General features: G+C 38.7%; 1 protein-coding gene across 4 annotated transcripts in view; it reads right to left on the bottom strand.

Annotated features, from left to right (window-relative positions):
- Positions 1–781: 781 nt before the first annotated feature.
- The window catches only part of tpm4.S (tropomyosin 4 S homeolog), a 71,209-nt gene continuing 44,858 nt past the window's right edge, over positions 782–27,132 (bottom strand). For 3 of the 4 annotated variants that reach the window (XM_041572921.1, XM_018233150.2, NM_001086468.1), the window contains 7 exon segments: positions 14,105–14,238; positions 10,790–10,907; positions 9,408–9,478; positions 7,942–8,017; positions 6,732–6,794; positions 4,770–4,839; positions 782–1,370 (listed from right to left, as the gene is read on the bottom strand). In XM_041572921.1, coding sequence (XP_041428855.1) covers positions 1,288–1,370; positions 4,770–4,839; positions 6,732–6,794; positions 7,942–8,017; positions 9,408–9,478; positions 10,790–10,907; positions 14,105–14,238 — 615 coding nt within the window. In that variant the 3' untranslated portion in view covers positions 782–1,287. 4 annotated transcript variants of the gene reach the window in all.

The raw sequence follows: 27,132 nt of genomic DNA, 5'->3' as shown, positions 1-27,132 counted from the left end.
TTAGCACTGTTCTGGGCTTATTCTAAAGCACATCTGTTCATACATTAACAGTACCTATACACTTAAAATGCAAGCTGCATTTACTCAAAAATGTGCATGAAGGCCTTTTCTTATGTGTCAAGGTCATAGATACACTTGCAGATTTGCTTTGGGTTGTGCAGCAAGATCAAAGAAACTGGCACTGAAAGGGATATACTACATTATGTTTGTTTTAAATAATGTATGATTTGGACAGTCCTTTTCATGGTACAGGTATGGGATCAGTTATCCGGAAACCCTTTATTCTGAAAACTCTGAATTATGGAAAGGCTGTCTCCCATATAATCCATTATAATCAAATAATTAAAATTGATTTTCATTTTCTCTGTAGTAATAAAACAGTAGATTGAAAGATATAATTAATCCTTAATGGAAGCAAAATCAGAAAAGTTTCTCCCTAGACACTGTAATTGGGGGAGGACTGCACCAGGTCTGTCTCATATTTTAAACACTGTTGTTCTCCATGACATCTTTATTTCAGAAGCACTGTGTTTCTATGTCCTAAGTCCCACATTTAAATCATTTGTCAGCACACCTCAACAGCTCCTCCAAGTACATGGAGGGCACTGCTGCAAAGAGCAAATATGGAGTATGGACACAATTTATACAGTTTGCCTGGACTTTGCCACACCACCTATGGCCAGCGCTGCACTAGTGTAACAACTAATGCAAAGTGTTACTCCAGGTCTAATAACCCTTAGTAACCAATTAGATGTTTGCTGTCAAACAGAAGACTTAAAGAAACTGGAAACAATTCTTTATTGATTATTCCATAATGAATTGTCGGAGTGGGATGCCTTGTCTTTTAAATCAAGCAAAGGTGCAGGATGCCAGACATTCTTCTTGAAAACAACATTTAAGTATATTCTAACAACTGCCAACACTGCAAGCTTTCCATGTTTGATTTTTATTGGTGGGACTGTAACATTCTTACCATCCTCTAAATTTTCATACCAACACTTACGTGGTCTTGTAACAGAGTAACATAAGAAAGGTGGAACACAGTACAACATGTGACTATTCTAGAATAAAATGTAGATGGGTCCTTAGTATAAAAAAAGTGATATTAAGTACAATGCACCAATGTAAATGAGATTGTAGGCTCATACTTGTAAAAGGTCTCTTAAAAAATAAAATATTTGGTTTGCATTTGTTGTTTTTCTCCCGGAACGTTAAGAAAAAATATGCGAGAAGGCAGAACTTTAAGGAATGAATAGTTTAGATATATGGAGGGTTTCTTGTTTTCCATTATAAACTGCCTAGTTCTTGTAGTGTCCGATCCAGAACTTGATGCATACCCAAGTTTTCTTCTTTGGCGCTTGCGAGCTTGTCTGCAAAATTCACAAAAAAAAAAAGGAATGTTAAAAACAAATACAGAATGCGTGCTTATGTAGATATTGCTTTTGATTGTCAGTATGTCATAATATGAATGTGCATTCTTACGTTTTGTAAGATTTAAAAAAAATACGATATATCAGACTATTTTACATGGCATAAAGGGAAATGTGTAAAGAAAACAATTTTATTCAATGGCTTATTTGGCATAATGCTTTTCAGAAGTGTCAGCCCAGGGCCCAGATAATTCAAGATTAAGATTAAGTATGGTTACATGGAGCAAACTTGGATCAAGAAGCTACCCTGTTCCACTACCAGTTTAAACTTGTTTTTAAGAATGTTTTGCATTAAAATGTAGGTGCAAACTTTGGAACTTTAACATTAAAAAAAAAAAACACAAAGCAAAAATTAGATCATGTTCAAATATGGACTACACAAAAACACTTTTTTTACATCAGTATCATGACACACAGTATATGTCTTGTTTTCTAGGCACTAAAATCCATTGAACAACTTTAATGTGAAAATGTACAAATTCTGGCAGAGAACCAGGTACAGGTATATGCACTGGACAGTTTTACACTAAGAGATGGAATGTTGTGCTTTCATAAATGACCCTTGCTATATATTAAAATATATCAGACAGAGTAGGTTAGTAATTCAATCAAAGCAGCTAGAAATAAACTAAAGAGTGTATAGTGTTTCATAAATGTCAGATCAGGCATGATTTTTTTCAGTCAAACACTGATAGCACATCTCGCACACATAGTTTAACAGAGCGGTCAAGAAACACATTTCACACATAATATCATTAAGAAAGGAAAGCAGAAAAGAAGGCAGGATCATGTAGAGTTTTATTCCATTCTGAACAGAGAAGGCACTTGGAGACGGTCTAGAAGAGGGAAAGGTGGCACTGAATCAGTTGCCAGGTGTTGGCCTACAAGGAGGTCATGTCATTGAGTGCATGGTCAAGCTCTTCGCTGATAGCTTTGTACTTGAGCTTCTGAGTATACAGCTCATCTACCATACAGAACAGGAATGGAGCAGAAAGGACAGGATGAAAGCAGAAAAAAGTTGAAGAACATAATGAAGGCCATGCAAAAGAGAAAGAAATTCTGATTAGGAAGGAAAATATAATAAATACAAAAATTTACAATAACTAAAACAAGGATTAGATATCCTTAAAGGAGAAATAAACCCCAATAAGAAAACCCCCTACATACTACCCTAAGTAGTCCCTCCTCCCTGCTTCCCCCCCGCATAGTTAGCTACCCCTGAAATTGCCCCATAAGAGTCTGCTCACGTATCCGTGCAGATTAGGCGCAGCGGAGCTCATGGGCACCATCTTCAGGAACTCAGGTCCTCTTCCTTCCCTTTTGCAATTTCCAACACTTTTGGCGCATGTGCTGTTTCAGCAAACTAGGAAGACTGCTCTAACTGCACATGTGCCAATACGGCGTTCACTTACAGAAGAAGACCGGAGATCTGGAAGGTGAAGCCCATGAGCTCCTCTGTGCCTTACTCTGCATCGATACGTGAGTATACTCCAAAGGCCAATTTCAGGGGTAACCATGCATGGGGGGGGGAAGCAGGGAGGGGGGACTACCTAGGGTAGTAGTTAGAGGATTTTCTTACTGGGGGGCTTTATTTCTCATTTTATATGACAGCTATTTATTCTATAGAGCAGGGGTCCCCAACTTTTTTAAACCGTGAGCCACATTCAAATGTAAAAAGAGTTGGGGAGCAACACAAGCATGAAAAGTCCCTTGCGTTGCCAAATAAGTACTGTAATTGGCTATTTGGCAGTCCCTATGTGAACTGGCAGCCTACAATAGGCTCTACTTGGCACTATACTTAGTTTTTATGCAATTAAAACTTGCTTTCAAGCTTGGAATTCAAAAATAATCACCTGCTTTGAGGACCCTGAGAGCAACATCCAAGAGATTGCAGAGCAAAATGTTGCTCACGAGCTACTGGTTGGGGATCACTGCTATAGAGCATTTAAAACATAGTATCCTTGCATGTAAGTACCCAACCACTCTGCAATGGTATTTTGTATGAATTTCTAAAAAGAAAGCAGTTAATTTTTTTGACCTCCCTGCTTTTTGAGAACAACAGATTTCCCATGGTCTTTTATAAGCTTCCTGTTTGGAATATCACTGAAGGCACAGAGGCATTTAATCACACAAGAGCATAAGAAAATTACTCCCACTTAGCTACTTAAAACCAACTCTTTCAGTTCTCAACACAACAATGGCTAGTACAACATAGATGATTAGCTTATGTACAGATAGCTTGATGTTGTGCAGATAGAGATATCACATCGCTACCATTGCCGGTGTGTAATGTCGAAATTGTATGGCAATTAACAGAAAGTGATCAGCCTTTTCCCAGAGATCCCCATTGAGGGAGTTGTAAGAGTAACCTAAAGCTAGCTGAAATTATACTAATCTGGCCAAAAGCACAACACAACAGATCAGGTTTTACCATTAAGGGTGGTAGCACACAGGGAGATTAGTCATCCAGCCGGCGTGATGGCATACGAATCGCTTCAGATTTCCAAAGGCGCCTCACGAGGAAACTTCAAAAACCCGAAGTGATTTGTATGCCATCCCGCTGGCGATTCTTATTCTTGCCGGCAGGGAGGCATTTGGGGAGATTAGTCGTCCGCAGTAGAGAAGATTTTTTGCTGGCGACTAATCTCCCTGTCTGCCACCACCCTAATTCATTGCCTGAAAGTGCTAACATTTTCAAAAACTTTTTTTCCTGGTGTGCATTTTAATATTCCCACTCAAGCTGAAGGCATAAGCCATGCCTGCAATAGTAAACACCAGAGCAAACACTGGTACCTGCATCAAATAACAATTGATGTATCTTGACCTAATTTTGTGCATTTGTGGCAACCTGCCCTCTTCAAATTATTTCTATGCAGAGTTCATTATAGAGCCCTTGCATTCATTTAATAGTGGGATCCAATGCAGTCGAGCCTACCCACAATTAAAAGGCAGGTCTCAACACTAGGGCTAGAGGAAGATTCCCGTTTCACATGGCTTTGATGAAACAGCACACCTAGCTTTTCCCTACCTAAAATTCATTAAAGGTCACTATATATAGTTATGAGTCACATTGCCACTTAAAAGGGGTTGCCAGTCTGTAGGAAAGGTGGTTGGGTTAAAATTCTTAAACCCCTAAAACTTGAAATTACAAATTGCAACCAAAGACTGCACAGCTGTTACTAAACTTGCGACTTCTTGACAACCAGTGACTCAGGGGATAAGCAACTGCCTTTCAGCAACAGACTGCAAATACAAAAAAATCTTCTTACTTCTCTAAATTCAAATCCATTCAAAATCAGCTCAATAAACAAAGTCTAAAATGTAATCTGCATTACTTACCTTCCAGGTCATCAATTGCCTTTTCTAGTTTGGTCACTGTTCTTTCTGCAAATTCAGCCCGGGTTTCAGCCTATGAAAACAAAAAAAAGGTGTTTAGCAGTGTTTACAAAGGCACAAAATCTGATGACAGATGAGATACCTGTCCCACCCAGTCTGTCTTTCTAGTGACTGCGGAAGCTCACACCCTCTCTCATCACTATCCTTTTATTTTCAGGCTAGTGGTAAATCTGCCTCTAATTGTTTTATAGTTGTAGTAAATCTCTTATTCTAACAACTGGCCTTTTGAAAACGCGCACCCAGGATTCTTTCATGTAATGGGTTCATTATTTCAATGTATGCTTTTTTAAAATCATCTCTTATAAGGACCCTTGATTTCTTTTGTTCCTTGTAACCATCTGGTATACTCCATGTGCTTTAAACGAATGCTAACAACATTTGATGAACTGTTTTGAGCAGAAATGTTGTAGAGTAGAAGCATTCTCTCTTGAGCAGAGCTGGAATCAAGAACTAGGCACGTGACTCTTCTGCCTGCAACTGTAGGGGGGGGGGGGTTGCTGGGTTTGCACTAAAAAGTCTTTGGGGTATATTTATGAAAGAGTGAAGTTAGAGATCACCACAGTCCTCTGGAGGGAAATTCTGCCACTCTCCAGTCATTTCTATGGGATTTTTAAAAGAGTATTTATCAATGGGTGAAAGTGAAAGTTCATCCTTTGATAAGTACGCCTTTGAAAATCCCATAGAAATGAATGGAGAGTAGCGGAATTTCACTCTAGAGGACTGTGGCAGTCTCATACTTCATTCTTTGATAAATATACTTCTATGTCTCTAACCTCACGTCTTCTTTCAAAATGTACAGCTGATTTAAAGGGGAAGGAAACCTAATTGGCGCAAAAAAACCCTCCCCCCCTCCCGTGTGTTGCCCACCCTCCCTCCTCCCCCCTGGCCTACCCGTCCCGCTGGGAAAATGCCCCTAACTTGTTACTTACCCTTCTGCGCAGGTCCAGTCCAGGGAGTTCACAGACGACATCTTCTTCCACGCGATCTTCTTCCTGCTTTGAACGGCGTTTTGGCGCATGCGCAGTAGGAGCATTTCGCTGGTACGGATCTACTGCGCATGCGCCAAAAGTCACGATGTACTTTTGGCACATGCGCAGTAGCTCGTACCGGCGAAATGCTCCTACTGTGCATGCGCCGTTCAAAGCAGGAAGAAGATCGCGTGGAAGAAGATGTCGACTGTGAACTCCCTGGACAAGTTAGGGGCATTTGCCCAGCGGGACGGGTAGGCCAGGGGGGAGGAGGGAGGGTGGGCAACACACGGGAGGGGGGAGGGTTTTTGCCGCCAACTAGATTTCCTTCCCCTTTAAGTAGGGGACGGATGAAAAATTCCACCTGTGTGCAAAAAAGGTCTCAATAGAGAGAATTTCAAAAGCAAACACATAACACCGAAATGACATTATAAAGATAGCTCTCAGAGAAAGCATTGGCATTGTTCTAATTAAAAAAAGCAGATTTGTTTTTTCTACGTGATAATTAGACAATACCTTGTACTTGATGGTAGCTATGTTGCAAAATTCCATATTAGTGGCAAAAGAATCTTAATTTTTGTAATGGTTACATATTTTTAGTAGTTTTAAGGTATGCTATCCAAATTAGAGAAAATCCCTGTATCCAGAAAAACTCTAGGTCCAAAACATTCATGTCAATAGAAAGCATACCTATATAGTAAGCTTCAGTTTTATTGCTTTCAAATCCGGTCACTGCTATTCTTGCAGAAGTTTAGTTGTAGGAGCTACTGGAGCAGTGCAGAGTACAAGTGTACATTAGGGCATGGCATGCTTTTGTGAAAAATCCTGCCCTGCCCCTAAGGTGTGTGGGAACTATTTTAAATGCCGGCAGAATGGATCCACTACGATACATAGCTTTTTTAAAAATGTGAAGTAAGCTTGTTTGCTGTATTCTTACCTCTTTAAGTTTGTCTGTTAAAATCTTTATTTCTTCTTCGTATTTATCTTCTTTTTCAGAATACTAGAAGAAACAAGCAGTGCTTAAACTGACAATATGTCTAGCCACATGTGAAATTTCAAAATGAAATATACAAAAATCGGTTTGCTCTTTTAAAAAATGGATTTCAGTGCAGAAGTTTGCTGGAACAGCACTATTAACTGATGCATTTTGGAAAAAAACACGTTTTCCCATGACAGTATTCCTTTAATTCCATTAATTTACATAAAACCTACACTAACCGTTTTAGGGACTATTTGTTAAAAAAGTTTCTGCATGTCAAATCAACTATACCAACCTGTACTACGAGACTTGTTATTTTCAACTATTAACCAGCTACATGTGCACAATAATTTGCAGTTGTGTATATAAATTTATGACTGTCTATCATTATCATCATCAATTTTGTTCTGGCATCAGCTAGCACTTACTCTTCAGCTGGTGCAGTTATTGCAGGTGTGCTAGACTTCAGGGGTAAAGTTCTGCTTTGTTGGGAATGACTTGTACCTATTTTTGGTAGGTACTGAGTCTCAAGATGCACAAGAAAATTATAAAAATCAATTCACCCAATTGAACTGCCCTCATTTCAGTAACTTTCAATTGAACTGGCAGACTTGGAGCCTTGTTTGAGCAATTGAATCTCATTATACCACACATATGCCAGTGGAACCTAGCCAATTTCTGTGTTACATGTTGTCTGTTGCATTTCCAATGGTCCAGGCACAATCCTGCTACCTTTCCCTGTACAACAGGAATACCAGAGGTGTAATTCGACAATGCTTGAAGGAAAGCCCAAGTTATAGCAGGAACCACTGACTTAATGAGTGAGATTATAAATTATGACGATGACTGCATCAGAATTTTACTGCTATAAAGTTAGAACAAAGTATTGATATGTTTTACAATAAGAAAAAATAGACAAATGGGATAATAATGTCACGGTTTATTTTCTGAAGCTAGGTCTTTATGAGTTGGGTCTTGTTTTATAGACATAAAGCCATGCAGTCAGCCTTAGGGCATATGAAATGAGCTCATAAGTACTGGATGTGCAAGAATGAGCCCCACAACCACAACAAACAGATCTAGAGCTTTTTCCTTATCTTTAAGTCTGGTAAGGACACCCAACAGCTGCAAACTAAAACCAGATTTTCAAATTCCTGCTGGGACTTACCTTCTCAGATTGTGCCTCCAAGGACTTTAAGTTGTTAGTCACATTTTTCAGTTCTTCTTCCAAATCACTACATTTGCTGTAATAAAATAGATGACTTTTTAAAAAAAAAACAAAAAAACAAACAAGAATGCCCATGTGTATCACATTCACATTTAAGGACATGCAAGTCAGCAAAATTTCATCAGCAACTACGTTTTCATTTTGATTAATCAAATCAATGTGTATCATTAAGAAACCTGAAGCCATAGGAGTACACTCAGCTATTGAAGTATCCTTATAAATATTATATATTGCTTTGCTATAGCCATTCTGGGTGTGCATTCCAAATCTGGTTTGGATTGGAAGGGGGTGTTATATTTCATTTGATTTCATTAATGCACATCCCCTTACTAATACAGGGCAGTGTATTTTCAGTATAATAATGAAGCAGGAGTGGTTTCAGTCTTGAGTTCTGTTGCTCTGTGCAGGGGTTCTTTTCAGACCCTAAATCCATAACATGGGCCTATGGCAGATTGAAATTGCAAGGCAATAAGCAATCAGCATTTCCTTTGTGTCAGAACCACAAAAATGCAATCCAATAAGATCAGGAATAGACACTTCTGACTAAAACATATCTGGGTCATCTGATGAAAGCAAAAATGACAGGGCACGCACCTTGGTTTACAATGCCAGTATTATTTGACCATGCCAGACAAAATATTGAATAAATACAATCTGCCCACAACCATCCTGGAAGGTGTAAACAGACCACTGACTGCTGGCAGTTTGGGCATACCCATTTGGGTCTGGCAGTTGTGGGCTTATGTCAAACTTGGACACTGTCACAAATAATCTAAAACCAGAGGACTTTACACAAAACATATCGCCCCCTTTACAGCAGACTAGCTAAAATCATCAAATTTGCAAATGCTTCTGGAAGGATCTTCTCAGCAACTCTGGCATGTTGCCTTAAACAGACTCACAAGCAGCCCTGTCATATGCAGCTGTCAGAAAAACAAAGCAACCAGTCATGTAGGACCTCCTGGAATATAAAAGGTCACAGCCAACACCTGATCTATTAAAGAACCAACTCACTCAATGCAGTGGAACAAGTGGGTGCCTTGAAATGGTCTGGGGACAGGTCTCTATTGCTGATACTTATTATGATTTGCATCCAAAAGTGTACAGTGCAAAGCAGAAGAAAATGTGATCCTCATTTGTTTAATCAAACATCTACAGCTTGCCTGGAGAATAGGTCTTACGCATACACAAATATTTAACCTCTGTGAGCCGGGGACTCAAGATTCTCAGCCAGAGATATTTCCGCATGATAGCATATTTGAAGGTATATTAAAACGTTTGTCTTAATTGCTATACATTTTCTAATGATGTGTAATCCTTTCAAAATCTTTGAAAGTCTTTTAACATGAATGTTTCTTTAACTTTTATTCTTGCTTTGCAGAAACAACACAAGTTTGTATTCTTACAGTTCGGACACCTCTGCACGCTCCTCTGCTCTTTCAAGTTCTCCCTCAAGAATAACCAGTTTCCGAGCAACCTAGAAGTAGAAACAAAGGAGGATTACAGCAACGTAGAAATTCTGTGCAGGCAACCAAACTGTACTGACAGCAGCTGGTATGGGGACACTCAGCAAATATCCTATTAATAATATACGAAGAACAGTGATACCAATGGGGGATGCACACTGCACAAGTTAGTAATTGAGAAACCCAACAGCAGGGATGTTTTATATATACCCTTCTTATAAGTTTAAAGGGATACTGGCACCTTTTTAATTTAAATACAGAAGCCTTAATTTATCCTGTATGGTGCTAGGTCTAACAGAACAAAAAATAGACAGATCTCAGTTTAAAGGAAAATTGAAGCCTAACTAAAGAATTAGGCTAGAAATGTTGTACATTATATTTTAGGCTTCTGTACCAGCCAAGGCAACCACTGCCCTTTAGAAGATCTGTGCCTCCCTAGATGACCCCAGTAGCTTCCCATCTTCTTTTCTGCTGATTCACTGCACATGCTCAGTGCTGTCACTTACTGAGCTTAGGGACCGATTCAAATATATGCATACATTATAAAGTCACAATATAAGGCTGCTTGGTAATTAATACAGATAATTACTACATGGCAGCTCAGAAACCAGCAATTAGCATCAGAATGTAATAACCAGTCCTGTAGCATCAGTTTATATTACAAACCTCATTTTCTGCTTGATAATTTGTGACAACCCCTATGCTTAGCTTCTCAACAGCTGCTCAGAGCCCACTGATCATGTGAGTGTCGCAGACACTTTCCAAGATGGTGACCCCCTGTGACAAGTTTGTTGTCCTGGATCATTGCTGCTATTGAGAAGCTGAAACTTTAGGCTGGTGCAAAAAGTTCAGTATACAACATATAGCATTTCTAGCCATATACATTTCTAGGGTTTAGATCTCCTTTAAAATGGATTCCAGAACCACCATAGTGTAAGGGGATAAGTGAGAACTAATTTACAGATGGCTTATGCCTTTATAGTCACCTGACTATTTGGGATAATAGTAATGCATTTATTACGCAATACCAAAGTGGTTAATAATAGGGATGCACAAAATCCAAGGTTCAGTTTGGGATTCTGCCTTTTTCAGCAGGATTTCAATTCGGCTGAAACAAAATGCCTCTCCAAACCGAACAATTAAAATTACATGACTTTTTGTCACACAAACAAGCAAGTTAAACATCTTTAAACTGTGCAAATCAGTGTTTGATTCAGCATTCGGCCAAATCTTTCATGAAGGATTTAGGATTCAGCTGAATTCCAAAATAGTGGATTCAGTGCATCCCTAGTTAATAGTCACCAACCTTTTCATATGCTTACCTCTTCATATTTCCGATCTGCTTCCTCTGCAATGTGTTTAGCTTCTTTCAGTTGCATTTCTTGAACATCCATCTTCTCCTCATCCTTCATTGCCCGGTTCTCAATTACCTTCATACCTCTACAGGATACAGAAATTACAATGTTAGCTTTGCTATACTTATGGATAGGAATAGACGAGCGTTAGATGACATATATTTTGCCCAAAATAAATTGTGTGTGTATAGTTATACACACTACTTCGTTATATTTGTTGCTACTTCCTGCAACAAATATCCTGAAAAAGCCCCCTTGCCTAACCATCACATCACTGTTGGTAAAACACATATGGGAAACAAGGCAATTTCCCATGATTAAGCCAGATCACCGTGAATAATGTGTTTTACTGTTGTGGTGGCCAGAAGGTTGGACAAGGGGGAAACTTTTTTTGAACAATTGAGAGCAGAGGTAGCAGGGGACAATTCTCCTTGTTTGCCAGTAGCCTAAAGGAACTTTGGACAAATCATTGATCATTGCAGCTTTTCCAGAAAGCCAGACTTTGTAATCCTTCCCCACATTACAGTAATAAAATGTGAATGCTTAGCCAGTTGAAAAAGGGTGTGCTTGTTTGTGTTCGGCAAGGTGATCTGTCCACAGACAGGATATATGATACATGGCAGAATGCATGCAAAGAATTCTTATTCATGTTACCCAAGGCAGGTATATGACACTAAGGAGATATGCATCACCTTCCTGTGCTACGTTATTTCCCTAGATATACAGAGAAAGTGTTTTAAGAAGACTACTGCACTGGTATTTTAGGCCTCCTTTTTAAACAAATTATAATAGTTACCCAGAGACTGCACTACAATGGATGCAAATTGGACCACTTATTGAAGCTGTTCATGAAGATACTTGCATACATGTAAGTTGTGGTGAGTGCCACTGTTCCCACTCGGCCTGTTTTGATGACTTATATGCACTTAAGAATATGGACTCTGGGGAACCCCTGGAACCATCTCTATAAGGTGTCCATGACTTAACTGATTTGCACAAAGTGAACCAGGCGCTACTGCTGATACTGACACCATGAACACTGACGAGCTGAATAGGACACCATACAAACACTGAAACTGTGCCCTGCAATTTGCATTCATAATTGGCTTTCAAGTAATGGCTGACAGTGTTAGGACAAAACTGGGGAAAATGCCGATATGTGGGTAAAAAACATGGTGATTTAATTCCAAAAAATTTAGGGATGCACCGAATCCAGGATTCGGTTCGGGATTCGGCCTTTTTCAGCAGGATCCGGATTCCGGCGAATCCTTCTGCCCAGCCGAACCCAAATTTGGATTGCAAATTAGGGGCAGGGAGGGAAATCGCGTGACTTTTTGTCCCAAAACATGGAAGTAAAAAATGTTTTCCCTTCCCACCCCTAATTTGCATATCTAAATTAGGATTCGGAATCGGTTCGGTATTCGGCGGAATCTTTTTAGAAGGATTCGGGGGTTCGGTGCATCCCTAAAAAAATTGCACTTTGCACTTGCTTTATATACAAGTCCTACATATTAGAGGCAGTTTTATTATCATCACAGCCAGGAGATTGACAAGTACTGTGAAATAGTGCTTAACGCCTTTATTACAGGGATTATATGTTATCACAACACCCTACATGTGCAAAACTCATTCATCTATAATGTTTTGTTTCTCATCAAACCACATTTTTTCTACCCATTCTGTTTTCTCTGCTTTTCTGAGTTTTCTCTGGTCAGTAACTGAACAACTAACAGCTCTCAAAAAAGGCTCCAGCAACTGAGGCACTTTGACACTTGTTAAGATGCCATCAATAACAACTGTCACATAAAAGCACATCAAAAAGTTAGCACAACATTCACCTACAGAATTTGGTTCAGTGAACTTCACACTCATTTTAATGGAAATTGAACCACATCAATGCCTGACAACATTTGATCAAAAAATAATGATCAAAAGCAATTTCAGGCTATAACTAACTGTCAAAGGCTATTTGAAGAACTTCCAATTGCTGTCTGAGCAAAGTGAATCACAGAAAGTTTTGCTAATCAAAACCTCAGTAAGCCAGAGTCCTTACTAGTAGCTCTTTGCCTCTAAAGTGGTTCAAATGCACAAGGCAATTTCGAGCGACTTTGAAAAACGTATCGCCGCGTGTGAATAGGCGCAGTCGACTTTAGTGCTAGCGGGTGCAAGATACCAGCAAGCCATTCAAGGAGATTAGATGCGGCGATTAGTCGCCAGGCGACTAATCTCCCTGAAATCTTCCCGTGTGGCCTAGCCCTAAATAGGGGATAACAGATAACACCATATAGCATATCTGCTGTGTAACCTGAGCCTTTTCTCCTTTGAATGGCTGCTCCCATTGCAACACAGCAACTTATTTATTAACAATAGTAGTGTTTCTGAAGCAAACACAGCAGTTTTACCAGTGCAGGGCAGCACTGCATTATATCATTATTACTTTAAAACACTTTTTTGATGTTACTATTCCTTAAAGCATTATTGCAGCCAGGGCCGGGCAAAAGAGACACCTGCCTAAGGTGCAACGAGAGGGGGGGCGCTTGGCAGGTACCAGTTTAAGGGTCTTCTGCCTACCCCCCCTGCATGTGATGTCACGGCGCATGTTTGCACACGTGGGGAGTGAGGTGGCTGGCCAGGTTGCCTTGTCAGCTTGGCCCGGCCCTGATTGAAGCTATTAATATAAACATGTAGATAATGCTCTGAAGAAACATCTCTATTCATAGTTATGTGAAAATAATTACCATTTATAAATACAGTGACTCCCCTAATTTGTGAGCACCAGCAGGGTAAGGATGCAGCTGAGCCCAGGAATTATTGTCTCCCTTATTACGAGTGATTAAGCACAGGTCTAAAAAGAGGAAAATTTTGAGGAAAATACAAGGCGCAGGCTGCACTCAAATCCCCTGCAGCAATTGGTATGTGAATGAGCATTAAGGGGTACAAGACAGGGTCACTTTAGGAAAATGTCAGACTGCGTATTTTCATGTTGTCCATGGGCCAGACAAGAATTACTGCATTAAAAAGATGCATTTTCGCTCGTGATTCCTATCTTCTGCAATTGAAAGATTTTTTTACATTTTGCCACCGGTGCATGAGGCAATTTCATGCTAATAATAAAATGTCCCATCTGAAATTACAACAGCAACAGGACAACAAAAAAAAACCTATTTTTTTACTACAATCAAAGTAAAGAGAGGTGAATCACAGCTATTTCTCAATATTCCATTTAAATTTATTTTCAGTGTTGAAGGTAGCAATATGTGAACTTGGCACCATTTTTATTACCTCTCGCTTTCATCAGCTGCTTTCTCTGCTTCTTCCAATTTCTGTAATGCAGTGGCAAGACGTTCCTGAGCTCTGTCCAACTCTTCTTCCACAAGCTGGATACGGCGGTTTAGTGCAGCTACGTCCCCTTCAGCCTGAAAAATGAGTATTTTAAAAAATAAGTACAAAGGCACAAGTATTAAATGAACCCATTTAAGCTGAATTTTATATTCCTAACCTAATTGAAGTTCACCTTTAGGGCGAGGACACAACGCCATGACTTGAAACAAATTGACTGATCATCATACCACAAACATCTCATCATTCGTCGCAGCGATGGCCACTAAGTTGCTGCAATTACAGTTTCTTAAAATTTGTGTCGACTCGCAGTGACAAATAGCCACGTGTCTTCACCCTCATATACAATTTTTTTATGCTAAAGGAACAGTTCAGTGTAAAAATAAAAAGTGGATAAATACATAGGCTGTGCAAAATAAAAAATGTTTTTAATTGAGTTAGCCAAAAATGTAATCTATAACGGATATAGTGAGTGGATGTGTAACATAACAGAACACTAGTTCCTGCTTTTCAACTCTCTAACTCTGAGTTAGTCAGCGATTTTAAGGGGTGCCACATGGGACATAACTGTTCAGTGAATTTTCAATTGATCCTTAGCATGCAGCTCAGATTCAAAAGCAAACGGTTATGATCCATGTGCCCCCCCCTCAAGTCAATGATTCATACTGACTGGTAACCAATCAGTGGAAACCAAGAGAGCTACAAAGCAGGAAGTAGTGTACATTTTTTGCTAACTAACTACATTAGAATTTTTTTTTATTTTGCACAACCTATTTTCCCAGTTTTTATACTGAACAATTCCTTTAAAGACATACCCTACATATAGAGATATATAGCCTTTTCTTAAATCTTTTTTAACTTGCATTCCTATCCTGCCTCTGTTCAGGTTGTGTGTGTTATGCAAGAGCTGCCATACTACCTGTTTTGCTGAAGCACAACTGAACTCTCAATCATACAACATTGTATCCAATTGAAAAAAAGTAAACTCTCAGGCACTGAAAACATGCCTTATTTTTGAAGGAAAACACACAGAATCATAAGAAAACTCACTATTGCAAGCATATATGACTAATGTGGTGTTGGTCTTATAGGCTGCCAGAAACTTTTCCCAATTGTGTGTTGTACCAACTTAGAACATATGTGTATATAAAATATGTATAGTGGCCACCTACCAAATAAGAGGTAATGTAGTACTTTTTACAGCCATGTAACCAAATACCCCAGGGGCCTTCACAATACAATGATGATCATCTGAGGGGCCTTGATAATGTTTCAATAAAGGTGGCCAAATGTGCAGAGTTCAAGACGAATGAAAGCGAAATAAACAACTAGGTAAACAAGTAAACAGATGCTGCACATTATGTTTTGGGTTCTGTTCCAGGCCAGGGAAGTTGCACCTCCATTGTGCCTCCAGTAGTTCCCCATCTTCTTGTCTATTGATTTACAGCACATGCTTTGTGCTGCAGTCAGTTACCAGAGCTTAGGGACTGAGTCACAATATACTGTACAGAATATAAAAGTCAAAACACTCCTAACAAAATCCAAGATGGTGACCCTCCATGCACAACTAGTCTAGATCATTACTGTGATCAAAATGCTTGTCCAGCAAGTTCAGTATATAAAATACAGTATTTATAGCTACATTAATTTTTACATTTAGATAACCGTTAAGAGCTATATGATTGGTCAGTCTGTGGGCCACATTTGTTCATTTTTGTCTTTCACATGGATGGGTAAACTTTATCCCCAATTCATGTACCAAGAAAAGGCACTGAGAAAATGTGGAAAGACTAAATGCATTTCACAAGGACTGCAGGATGGTCTATTGAATCTGAAATTCCCTGATGTACCATATAAACCAGCATGGGTGGGCATTATGGTCGAGATTGTTCACACTGGCCACTAAATCTGGTTATATAGCCAGCTCAGGTTATAGTGCTGCATCTAAAACTATTCATAGAAGTATTTGCACCTTTGTGCCTAGTGTGCGATTGTCTACACATTGGGTTTTCTTTGACAGTACTTAGGGGCAGATTTAAAGGAACAGTAACACCAAAAAATGTAAGTGTTTTAAAGTCATGAAAATATCATGTAGTGTTGCCCTGCACTGGTAAAACTGATGTGTTTGCTTCAGAAACACTACTATAGTTCGTATAAACAAGCTGCTGTGTAGCAATGGCGGAGATTGAAAAACGGCTATATGGCACAGGTTAACGAATCGATAACAGATAACACCATTAGACAGACAGAGCTTATCTGCTATCTGCTGTGTAACTTGAGCCTTTTCTCCTTTGAATGGCTGCCCCCATTGCTACACAGCAGCTTATTTATATAAACAATAGTAGTGTTTCTTAAGCAAACACAGCAGTTTTACCAGTGCAGAGCAACACTGCATTATTTTTTGACGTTATTCTTCCTTTGACAATGGTCTACCCATAGTTCTGGCCCTGATTAGAGCTCACTGAAATAACTGATTCCAGTAGAAACAAAATCTAACAAAATGACTGCCTTTTGCACAAATTCTGCATGTAGAGAGACATAATGTCTTGTGATTTTAATAGAGTGAGCTCTAATACATTTTCTAGGCAAAAGGAACCCCCTATAAGATATATTGGATCATTCATCTGACACGCATCTGCTACAAGAAGACAGAATGAGGAGAAACAGATGCTGAGAGAGGGATAGTGAAGATAAACTTGATTATTTCAGAAACGGTACAGAACTTTTAATTGATCGTATTTACAATACAAAAATGTATGCTGAAGTAATATTACATTTTCATTTTTGAGATAGTTCCCGTTTAAATACAGTACTGGTTGTAAAAAAATATAAGGTTTGTCAATCTGCTGTCACTGCATAATCTGGCTCTGGCATTTCACCAATTCATTATGTCATGGTTGGATGTAAATTGTGCAATTGTCTGCTAAATCACTGGCAGTGACATCACTTTTCCTGATCTGAGGAAAGAAGAGTGATATCTGAATGGATCTAGCCACAAACTTAAAGGAAAACTATACCCCCGAAACAACGTAGGTCTCTATAAAAACTCTATACAACTCATAGTATTTCTGGTCAGGTGATCTCTGAAGGAGCACACAGACCATGACAAAATGGTGGTTCAAGGCAAGAGATGTAAAAGGGCAAGATTTACTTAAATATATAGACCAGTTTGATAAGATTCTTTAATATGCCACTTAATATGATATAAACTATCTTTTGCTTTTCCTTTAATGTATCATGGTCGTTCAGTTTAAGGAACTTCCTGCACAGCAATAAAAGAAACACACAGTAAAGTCTGGCAGCAATTATCATATTACTTTTGCAGGAAAACATACACAAAAAAAACTGCTGGTAAAAGGTACGACTTTTAACATATAGGGGATGATGGGAGTTGTAGTTTACTGTTTAGGGGACCAGTTTACAATGCTGTTAAAATAAAAGTTTCTTTAGAAAATGGCTACAAGTATTTTAGGCACATAAACCTTCATAGTACAGAGGTGGTGGTATTGCCAATATTTTGGTTAAACACGTTGGGAAGGACTTCACAGAAGTAGGCAGTACCAATAAAGGGATAATTCAAAAGCAACCATCTTTTGAAAAGGAACAGAGGAAATGAAAATGTATGAAATGTGTGTTAGTCATTAGAACTCCACCTTTTCCTTTGTACCCTCTGTGCTCAGTGTGTGCCGCTCAGTGTGTGACGGCGAGTCCTTAAAAGGTAACAAGTCACCAGAGGGTGTGAGGGCGGCAGGAAGCTGCCTGTGAGAATGGCTGGATGCTATCTGTGCTAACACCGGGAAGCTGAGCTAACACTGTGCAAAGCGAGTGAGGCTTTCTGGGATGAATATCTGATATATGGAAGCTTATTACAGCAATACAAAGCATATGCAATTACATACAGAATGTACAGAACACAGTCACTCCAAGGCTAGAAACAACACACTGGTAAAATCTTTTTTCTTTTTTTTTTCTTTTTAAAGCTCCAAATATTGGCGACTTCCCCAATGAGTAGATCTTGCAATGTATAGAGAGCTTATTTCTGCCCTGCTTCTCCTTTCTACTGCATATGCACCTGAATCAACAACTCAGCACTTATGCATTACGCAAAGACAAAGGAAACTATGTAGCTGTCTGTTTTGTCCAAATATTGGTGTAGACAAGTGCTATTAATGTACTACTTACAATGAGCACTTTTTGTAACCATACGTATGTTACAAATTAACCCATATTTTAAAGGGATATATACCCAGTATCAAGTTCCCAATAAAAATGGTTTAGGGCTATTTATAAATGTACTTGCTACTGAAAATATTATTCCTCTGCCCAACTCTATTCTTTGCACTGCTGGTTCTGACTACTGAAACAATACCACCTCCATACATCAAAGAAAACAGTTTACCTAGCACTCTGCATCCAGGTAGCAGTAGACAGCTTGCAGAAAGCATCTAATGCATTACAATGACCTTTGGAGTTCAGTTAATTATCAGCTGGCAGAGGTAACAAATGGTATTTCTGAATAACAACACAACAAGGTGACGATACAAATTCTGAAATAGATCACATCTTTATTTTAAGATATTATTTCAGAAAAAGAGCATTATATATAGTTTGGGGTTTAGACATATATGTGCACTTTTCTCCTGGTGATAAAACTAAAATAATTAAAGAAAAATTAACATAGATGTGGTGACCCCTTTTAGTCATGAGCTCAGCAAGTGCATATCCTAAAGATGTCATTTATAAATTACCATTAGATCAAAATTAGATTTTTTTTTTCTTAAAGCAATGGTTTTTCAGCCTCCATATTTAAAATAGGAGTAATGATTTACAAAACAAATACATAAACACATCCATCCCCCCATTTTTTTTTACTAATGTTTAAAAAATGTGTTCTAATCTAGAGACACTGCAAAACATATGCAGATAGACACTGCAAAACATATGTAGATAGACAATAGAATGGAAGTCCCTCTCAAAAAACTTATCCTTGCTTTATTTACAGCAACTTCCACAGGGAAATACAATTCTAAAAATACTGTATATCAGTACATTCAAATTACTAGGACGTGGTGTATGCCTACATGTCCCCAGAATCAACTATATCAGCTGTTAACAAAAAAGCAGCAGGCAGCCTATCTATCCAGCATGTATGGGGTCCTCTGACAGGCCTAGCCACCTGACAGATATCTGGCTGAAAATCAACCAAATATTGATAGAGCAGGTTTTTAAATCTCCCTAAAGCAACAGCCTTATTGCATTGCTGATTATGTCTTCACCCTGACAGACTGTATCCCTGCTGTTGTGATCTGAGGGCCAAATGATCAGATCAACCCAATAATGCCCTCCTCAAGGTGGGCCTATTTGGGGTGAGATCCTCTCATTTGTAAATGAGAAGCTTCCTGTTCCACAGAACAAAATGGCAACACAACATAGCTCTACACCAAATAAAAAAGGTACAACCTTGCCAAAGGGGATGCCACAACACATTCAACATATTTGATCAACAATCTGCTCTCTTTCTAAAGCTGGTCATGCAGGGGACAATAAAAAGCAGTCACCTTGGCCCCTAGTGTTGTTGGCATAATCGCCCATTTCAGGGGCCTTTCTAATGGCCTCTCTGACCCGTATCTGGCTTAAAATCACTATATATCTAAACAGTAAATTAGCATTCCTATCTAGACTGCATCTTACAGTGACAAGGATGCAAACTAAATTAAATACATAAAGATCAAAATAGAGGCATTCAGAATCGAGTATGGTAGGATTTGTTAAGGATCTTTATGAAGCATAAGCTCATGTTTAAATGTGGCTATTACCGGTTAATAACCAGCAAACCAACAGTGACATCAACACATCACTAGTTAATGCATTTAGAATTCTGAAATTGTTTATTATGAGTAAATGGGGCTAACTTTGTGCATAATCCATTCAGAATGTATGTTGCCGAAACAATGAGATTCCAGGCAAAAGTCATTCATTAACTAAGGCATTTGCCCTTAAACTTTTTTTGTTGTTGATGGATTAAGCAATACACTATTATTTTTTTAATGTAAGAATTTATTTAGTTTATAAAAAATTATATACTACTTTTGTTTATTCTGCACAGGTCAGGAAACGCAAGGAACTCATTTGAACAAAAGACTGGCAAAACCATCATGCCAACGATTGTACAAAAATATGCAGCTTTCAGGCTGCCTACCAACAACACATACAATAGCACTGTACATGGGCTATTTCCCCCCAAACTGAATCTGCAGGTTTTAGCTCTGCAGAACTTTATAAAAAGAAACTTTATACTTGATTTTAACAATCATACAAACCCTGCAGAAAGGCCATACTTTCTATACAAAAAAAATAGAAAAAAAATCTAACTGCCGAAAAATGTCAGTTTGATTTAAAAGAGTGGAGAAAGGGGTATCTTTATTAAATCTGACCTCCCACAAAGTTTATGTACAACGTGTGTGTGTACATCGCTCAGGAACATTCCAGAATTGTGCTCTGGGCAAAACTGTAGGCACAGAGAACAAAGGAAGGCAGTTTGCAGCTGACCGTTAGCAAGATAGGAAAGGAGTGACCACAGAATCATATATCCTGAGGTTTGTTGCTCTTTTTTTAGCTAGCTCACTAAACGGAAGAACAAAGGATCCCACTGTAATGCACGAGAGTGTAAAACAAATATCTATAGATGAGGAGAATAACAAACTAGGGCAAAAAAAGCACACACAGAGTTTAGCTTTCAAGAGAAATTATTTTCCATCAGCCTATATTTTATGTTTTAACGTTCCTAATAAAAGACAGAGGAAAGAAGGAAAGTATTAACAGTGTAGAGCAAATGCCAAAGTACTGTTCAAGGATTTTTATACATTTCATGTCTGAAATTTACAGTTACACCCACTGCAGTTTACTGGAAGTGGCAAAAATTCCTGGGCAGCAGTGAGAATCACAGCATGGAAAACGACAGATAAAGAAGTACAAGGACTTTTTTTGTTTTTCAAAATCGAAGCAATGCAGATAGATCAATGCCCTGCAAATTCCCCCCTTTTTCTTGCAAAGCTAAACCACACGTATTCACCTTTTATAATTCTGCCTGAATCAGCTCCTTCCTAAACTTGCTACCCCAGCTTTTCCACAATTAAACTAAAGTTCCTTCCAAGAAAAACCTCAGTCTTTAGCATGAGATAAAGTCTGGCAAGGCTTTAAAGACCACGCCTTTGCTTACATGGACCAGGCCTCTGTTGCTGTTACACTTATGCATTGTACTGTGCTGCACACCCACGTCAGGGACAGAAAAGAATATTTTACATAACTTTTCATGCCTTCAGTGTAAGAAATAGCTACCGTTGAGCCAACTTTAGAATCCCCAGTTTTTCAAGTACATTAGCTGCACTATAAATATCTACAGCTGTTACTGGATGAAGTGGAGATATGTAGTTCACAGCTGGAGGAGACCAGGGCCGGATTTACAGAATGGGCGCCCCTAGGCCCACTGCAGTTCGTCGCCCCTGTCCCCTCCCCTTTATTCGTGCAAATTGTCATCATTTGGATTGGAGCAATGGGGATTGGTGCATGGGAAATTTAAAAAATTATTGTATCTCCAGCACATCCTCAGTCTTTTTGAACCAATGTGGGTGTGGTTGGGCAGCATGCCGCCCCCCTAAAATCCTGCCGCCCTAGGCCCAGGTGGCCTTTCCACAAATCCGGGCCTGGAGGAGACCATAAGTTTGACATCATGGAGTGAAAGGCTAATTTCTATAAACAACTGGACAACATCACACCTATTCTTAAGCCTGAAGTCTGTTACTGATAGCCAAAGCCAGAAACAAAAAACACAGGTCAACATAAAAATCGGCAAACTATTGGTCTATGTCTGTACCAGGATCTTCAAAGCCCTCCTCCTTGTGATGATTTTATCCATATCAGACAAGCTATTCCTCATTTGGAGAGTTGGGGTTGAGCAATGTAGGCACAATGATCTTTGCATGTATATAGGACAGAATAACATCTCTAGAGGAAATGCTTAGTGCATTGCTCCCAAGGGTCCCCGCTGCCAATTATGTGTCTACTCCTAAAAGATCTTTTCCCACCACAATGTCATGGGAAAACAATCTGTGCAAGCTCAGCACTACACAGATGGCTTTTTTTTTTTTTTTTTTAACAATTATGGAGTTTAATTACAGCACAAAATTGTTTAAACAATACTATGTGAGAACACAAATAATCTATAATACATACTTGATTTTCATGCCAATATGTCTGCATGCTTTCATTCTCTTACTGAAGGGACTTGGGTCAAGTCATAATAATACAGAGAAAACATCCATTCACTTTGTTTCCAAAGTGTTCAGTAAAACATAATGGCCCAGGTTTTCCATGGGGTAATGTAACAAATGTCATGAAGTTTGCACTGAGAACAGCAGGTAGCATTTCCATGAACTGAGCTACTCTCAAGCATGGGAGTGTCTCTTATTTTACTCAACAATTAAAGCCATTCAAACATGTACTGTCTGCTAAATCAATAAGCAGTTGGTACATCTCCTAACATTACATTGCAACCAACACTGTACTGTAAAATTGTATGGGCAAGAGGCACTTAAAGACAAGGGCAAAGATGTCTAAAATATAAATCAGTACATTTGGTTCTGAAGAAAAGATAAGACATAACTAACTGATCTTTCAATGCTAACGTTTTTCTGTCACTTTCAAAAATAGTCACTGTGGACCACTAACTAAAGTATAAATCACAAATCTATTAAAACTTATTGTGAACATCTCTGATCAGATCCTCTCTGTAACACTAACAAAATGCTTGCAACATCAAATCATCATAATCAGCAATAAAGACCACCTCACTACTATAATACAGAGGTAGGTCTACCAAGCAAGTATGAGCTTGTTTCAATTGCCTTAATAAGTAAGGCAACAGAACTGTGTTTTTTTTTTTTAAAGGTTTTCCTGGCTAGTCATATAATAGCACTTTTGCCTATTCCTGGGTAGCACTGTGTTCCTTGTTGTATTTTGAGGCACAGGTGGACCATATAGCAGCAGCTCATATAAAGAGATAAAATACTAGGAGTACCAATCTATATTTTGCTTGCATAGTCTCTCATGGGCTACGTTCAGATGAACAGATTTATTGCTTGCCTACTTTGGTTCTTAACAGGTTAAAAGTTAGAATACTGTGGTATCCCTTATGAGATGTAGATAGACATCCAGCATTAGATTTAAACAGGCTTACTTCAAGGGGTGCACGCCAATTAATGTGTTCACCTTCACATTCTTTCAAACGACATGGAAAAGAGGTAGCAGCACTCCCATCATAGAATAAAACCGCCTTTATTTCAGAATTACATCTGGCAGATGTAATTCTGAAATAAAGGCGGTTTTATTCTATGATGGGAGTGCTGCTACCTCTTTTCCATGTCGTATCCCTTATGAGATTAAAGTTTTATTATATTTGTTCTGTATTTGCAGATGTGTGTGACAGTAAAAGATATTCTGGATGAGGGCAATTTAACATGGCCTTTTGAATCCCTTATGTACCCTGCTATATTTGCAGTAAATACCTCAATAATAAATAAAACCACATTTCCCCAAATATTTATACACAGTAGTAACAAAACATATCTCAAGTTCCTCTATCTATAGGAACTGTATATATACAGTAGAGCCCCCATTTTATGTTTTTCAGGGGAACATAAACAAATGGTGTAAAATCCAGGGAAATGTAAAATCAGGGAAATGTATTATGTATAATATATAGGTGGGACCACAAAACAAAAATGTAAAATAAGGGAAAACTTAAAATCAGGGGATGTAAAATTGAGGTTCCACTGTATACATATATTATTAGAAGACCAATATACTGCCACTAGTTGAATTTAGGGCCAGTTACAAGCAATGGAGTCTGCAATATGGCAATAGGTCTTGTTCTTGCAACATGTAGTGAGCAAAGACACAATTATTAGCAGAATGGTTTAATTTACCCACCTGATCTCATCAATCAAGCCACTGCCATATGATCACATGATCAGAGCAAAGCTTATATTGGCTACTAGGGATGGGCGAATTTTTTCGCCTTGTTTCGCCCATAGACTTGTATGGTGGTGTGCGTTGTCGCGCAACAATTTTTTTGACGCCCATAGACTTTAATGGGCTTTGGCGACATTTCACCAGTGGCGAATTTTTGGCGAAACGAAACTGGTCAAATTCGCCCATGCCTATTGGCTACCTGTTGGGACAGATCCAACTTAGCTTCACACAATAAAAGAGTAGACAGAAATACAGATCTCTCTCTCTCTATATATCGAGAGAGAATATTTTACATCTGCCACCCCAAGGAGCTGTAGAAAGGTATTATCTGGGCACTAGCGGTTAAAAAAAAAACAAAACTATAGAAGCTCCGTGTATAAGTGTATGCAATGTGTATAACTATGTGCCATGATCAAGACACGCAGGAGACATCACCTATATTCTCCAAAGGATTGAGACCAGATCACTCCCTCGTCTAGAATTTAGTAAAACTCTGATCCACAGTATATACACAACCATTATTTTTCTTTATCAGCATGCCACACCTATCTATGCTCTAAGGAGAATCTAAGGTTGCATTGGCCCTCTATTCACAAGACTGAATCATCCAGTAAGAAATAGGCAAAGAGGCTCTGTGATGACTGTAAGATGTTTGTGTGATTTCATTGGATGATTCATGTACAGAAATATGTCCCCACAGCAGGAAAGCCAGTGCTTTGATGTTTGCCAGGATAAGCATGCTCTGTGCTGCATGGGTAGTGAAAATATTATTACTTAAAATCTAAATGTACAAGAGGGCCCAAAGCAAACATTTTAGTATCAGGCAACTTTCATAAAGAGGTCTAATTCTTTGCACGCACTCAGCACACCTATTAACAGAGCCCAAATCTAATAATATTGAGTTTAACAAGACCTACAGCTGATCAGAGAGGATGGAAAATAAATTACAGATGTTCTCTATAATATGTTAGTACAGGTATGCAGGCTGCAGCAGACAGATTTCACGTACGCTAAGCTTCAGTCTAAGCCACAGAGGGGCTCTTGTCTCCTAGAAAAAACAACTAGTTCTTTCATCTTCTGCTTTAAAATCAACACTCCACCCTGACAAGGACTACCCAGAGATCAAGTCAGCCATACTGCAAGTATAAAGAGAGGACAAAGCCAGGGGAATATGTGGACCTGGAGTGCCTTTGAAAACCTCTCAAACATTCCAATTGGCAGATTTCTAGGACACTTTTACATACATATGATGAGCTTAGACTAGCTGAAAAATTACAGTAGGTGCAGCTGCCTTGTGTAAGACATCCCTAAGTATTTTTTATACAGCAAATTAATGGTAAGAATCAGCAGATTCTGACAACACTGACACTGATCTCCATTCATTCCTCATCACTGTTATTATTATCCTTTATGTAGATAGTATCAACAATTTCACAGCACTTTAGATAATATGCCAATTCCCCACCCTCGGTGGAACTAATGGTTCATGCACAGGCACACTATGGTCAATTTTTATCAGGAGTCAATTAACCTTCATAAATTTTTTTGCAGTTTGAGAGGAAACCAGAAAACCTGGAGGAAACCCACAAAAACACAAGGAGAACATGCAAAATCTTTGCAGATAGGATGGCTGAAATATAGCAATGCCACTGAGCTACAATACGGACCGTATAAAATGCACTTGTACTTACATTTTCAATAACTAAACAAATAACAGGAGTGTCTTGGATATTACTTAGACCTCCCAAATGTCTTTGCAGACCATCTCCAATCCATCTGTGAAGGCCATGCCCAAACAATAGAACTAAATAAGGGGCTCATTTTCATATAAAAAAATCTAAAAAGTTACCACTTATGTGTTACTTTTATTTCTTATAAGAAACCAGTGCACTTTTGGACATTTTTGTAAAGACTGGGCTACATGGTGTAAAAGGGGGGGGGCAATCCTGGGTAAACTGGATGGCATAAGATCACTGCACAGTTAAATATGAAGAACAGTGCCAAATGTAAACCATACACTTACTGCAGCTAAGTTTCTTTGCTGGTGATATACAGTAGTTGCTATACACTTCAAGGAAAGCTTATTTGGCTGTTCAGATAACAAATAGGGAGCTTACAACACAATTTATAGCTGTGATTTTTCACCAAAGGCTTACCACAAAAGGTTTGCAGTTTTGCAATCTATATATTGTAGCACTACTTGTTCAAAACCACAGCTGTTGTAAGCAGAGCAACCACTGTGATATTTTGTAATAGTTCCTATAAACATTAGCAACAAAGTTTCTAGTGTGGACGCAGATTTTTAAACCACCCTATTTATGTGTGTGCAAAAAATATCTGTGTTTAACAATGGTGGGGCCCAAGCCCAGACTGGCAATCTGTCAGTTCTAGCAAATGCCAGAGGGTCTGCTATAAGGTGCCATAGAAAGTAACTATTTAGTGGGCTGGTGGAGGCTGTTCGGGCCTCTGTGTGGGCTGAGATGCCAGGGCTTATTATAATTCTCAGTCCATACCTGGTGGGGCCTGCCATATTGCTTCTCAAGGGAATCCAACCAAGCATCATTTACTAGTGACTACTTGAAGGGATTTTTCCTGCAGGACAATATCTTAGTTGCGTGGCTGAGCAATGTGGCAGCTCATTATCTAATATATTGAGTGTTCTGTTAAAAGAACAAACTTAACTGTGAAACTTTTTTCATGCAAACAATAAAAAAAGTCTGTATGCTATAAATGGGATCAGATACACCCAACAGTTTTTATATAATGAAAGTAAATGTCATTTTGAACAACTTTCCATTATGAATTGAATACAGATGGTCTATGGTGTTAAAAGTTAGTTGTTATATGTAACAGCTTCTGTCTTTTTTATAATCTCTAATGATTCTGACTACTGAAACTAGACTTCTGAAGCCAGTTGGTGGGGGACTTCTGCCTTGTTCTGA

This window comes from Xenopus laevis, chromosome 1S (assembly GCF_017654675.1).
Source record: "Xenopus laevis strain J_2021 chromosome 1S, Xenopus_laevis_v10.1, whole genome shotgun sequence".
Taxonomy (NCBI): domain Eukaryota; kingdom Metazoa; phylum Chordata; class Amphibia; order Anura; family Pipidae; genus Xenopus; species Xenopus laevis.
The sequence above is the reverse complement of the archived record's forward strand: the minus strand, read 5'-3'. Positions and strand labels throughout refer to the sequence as shown.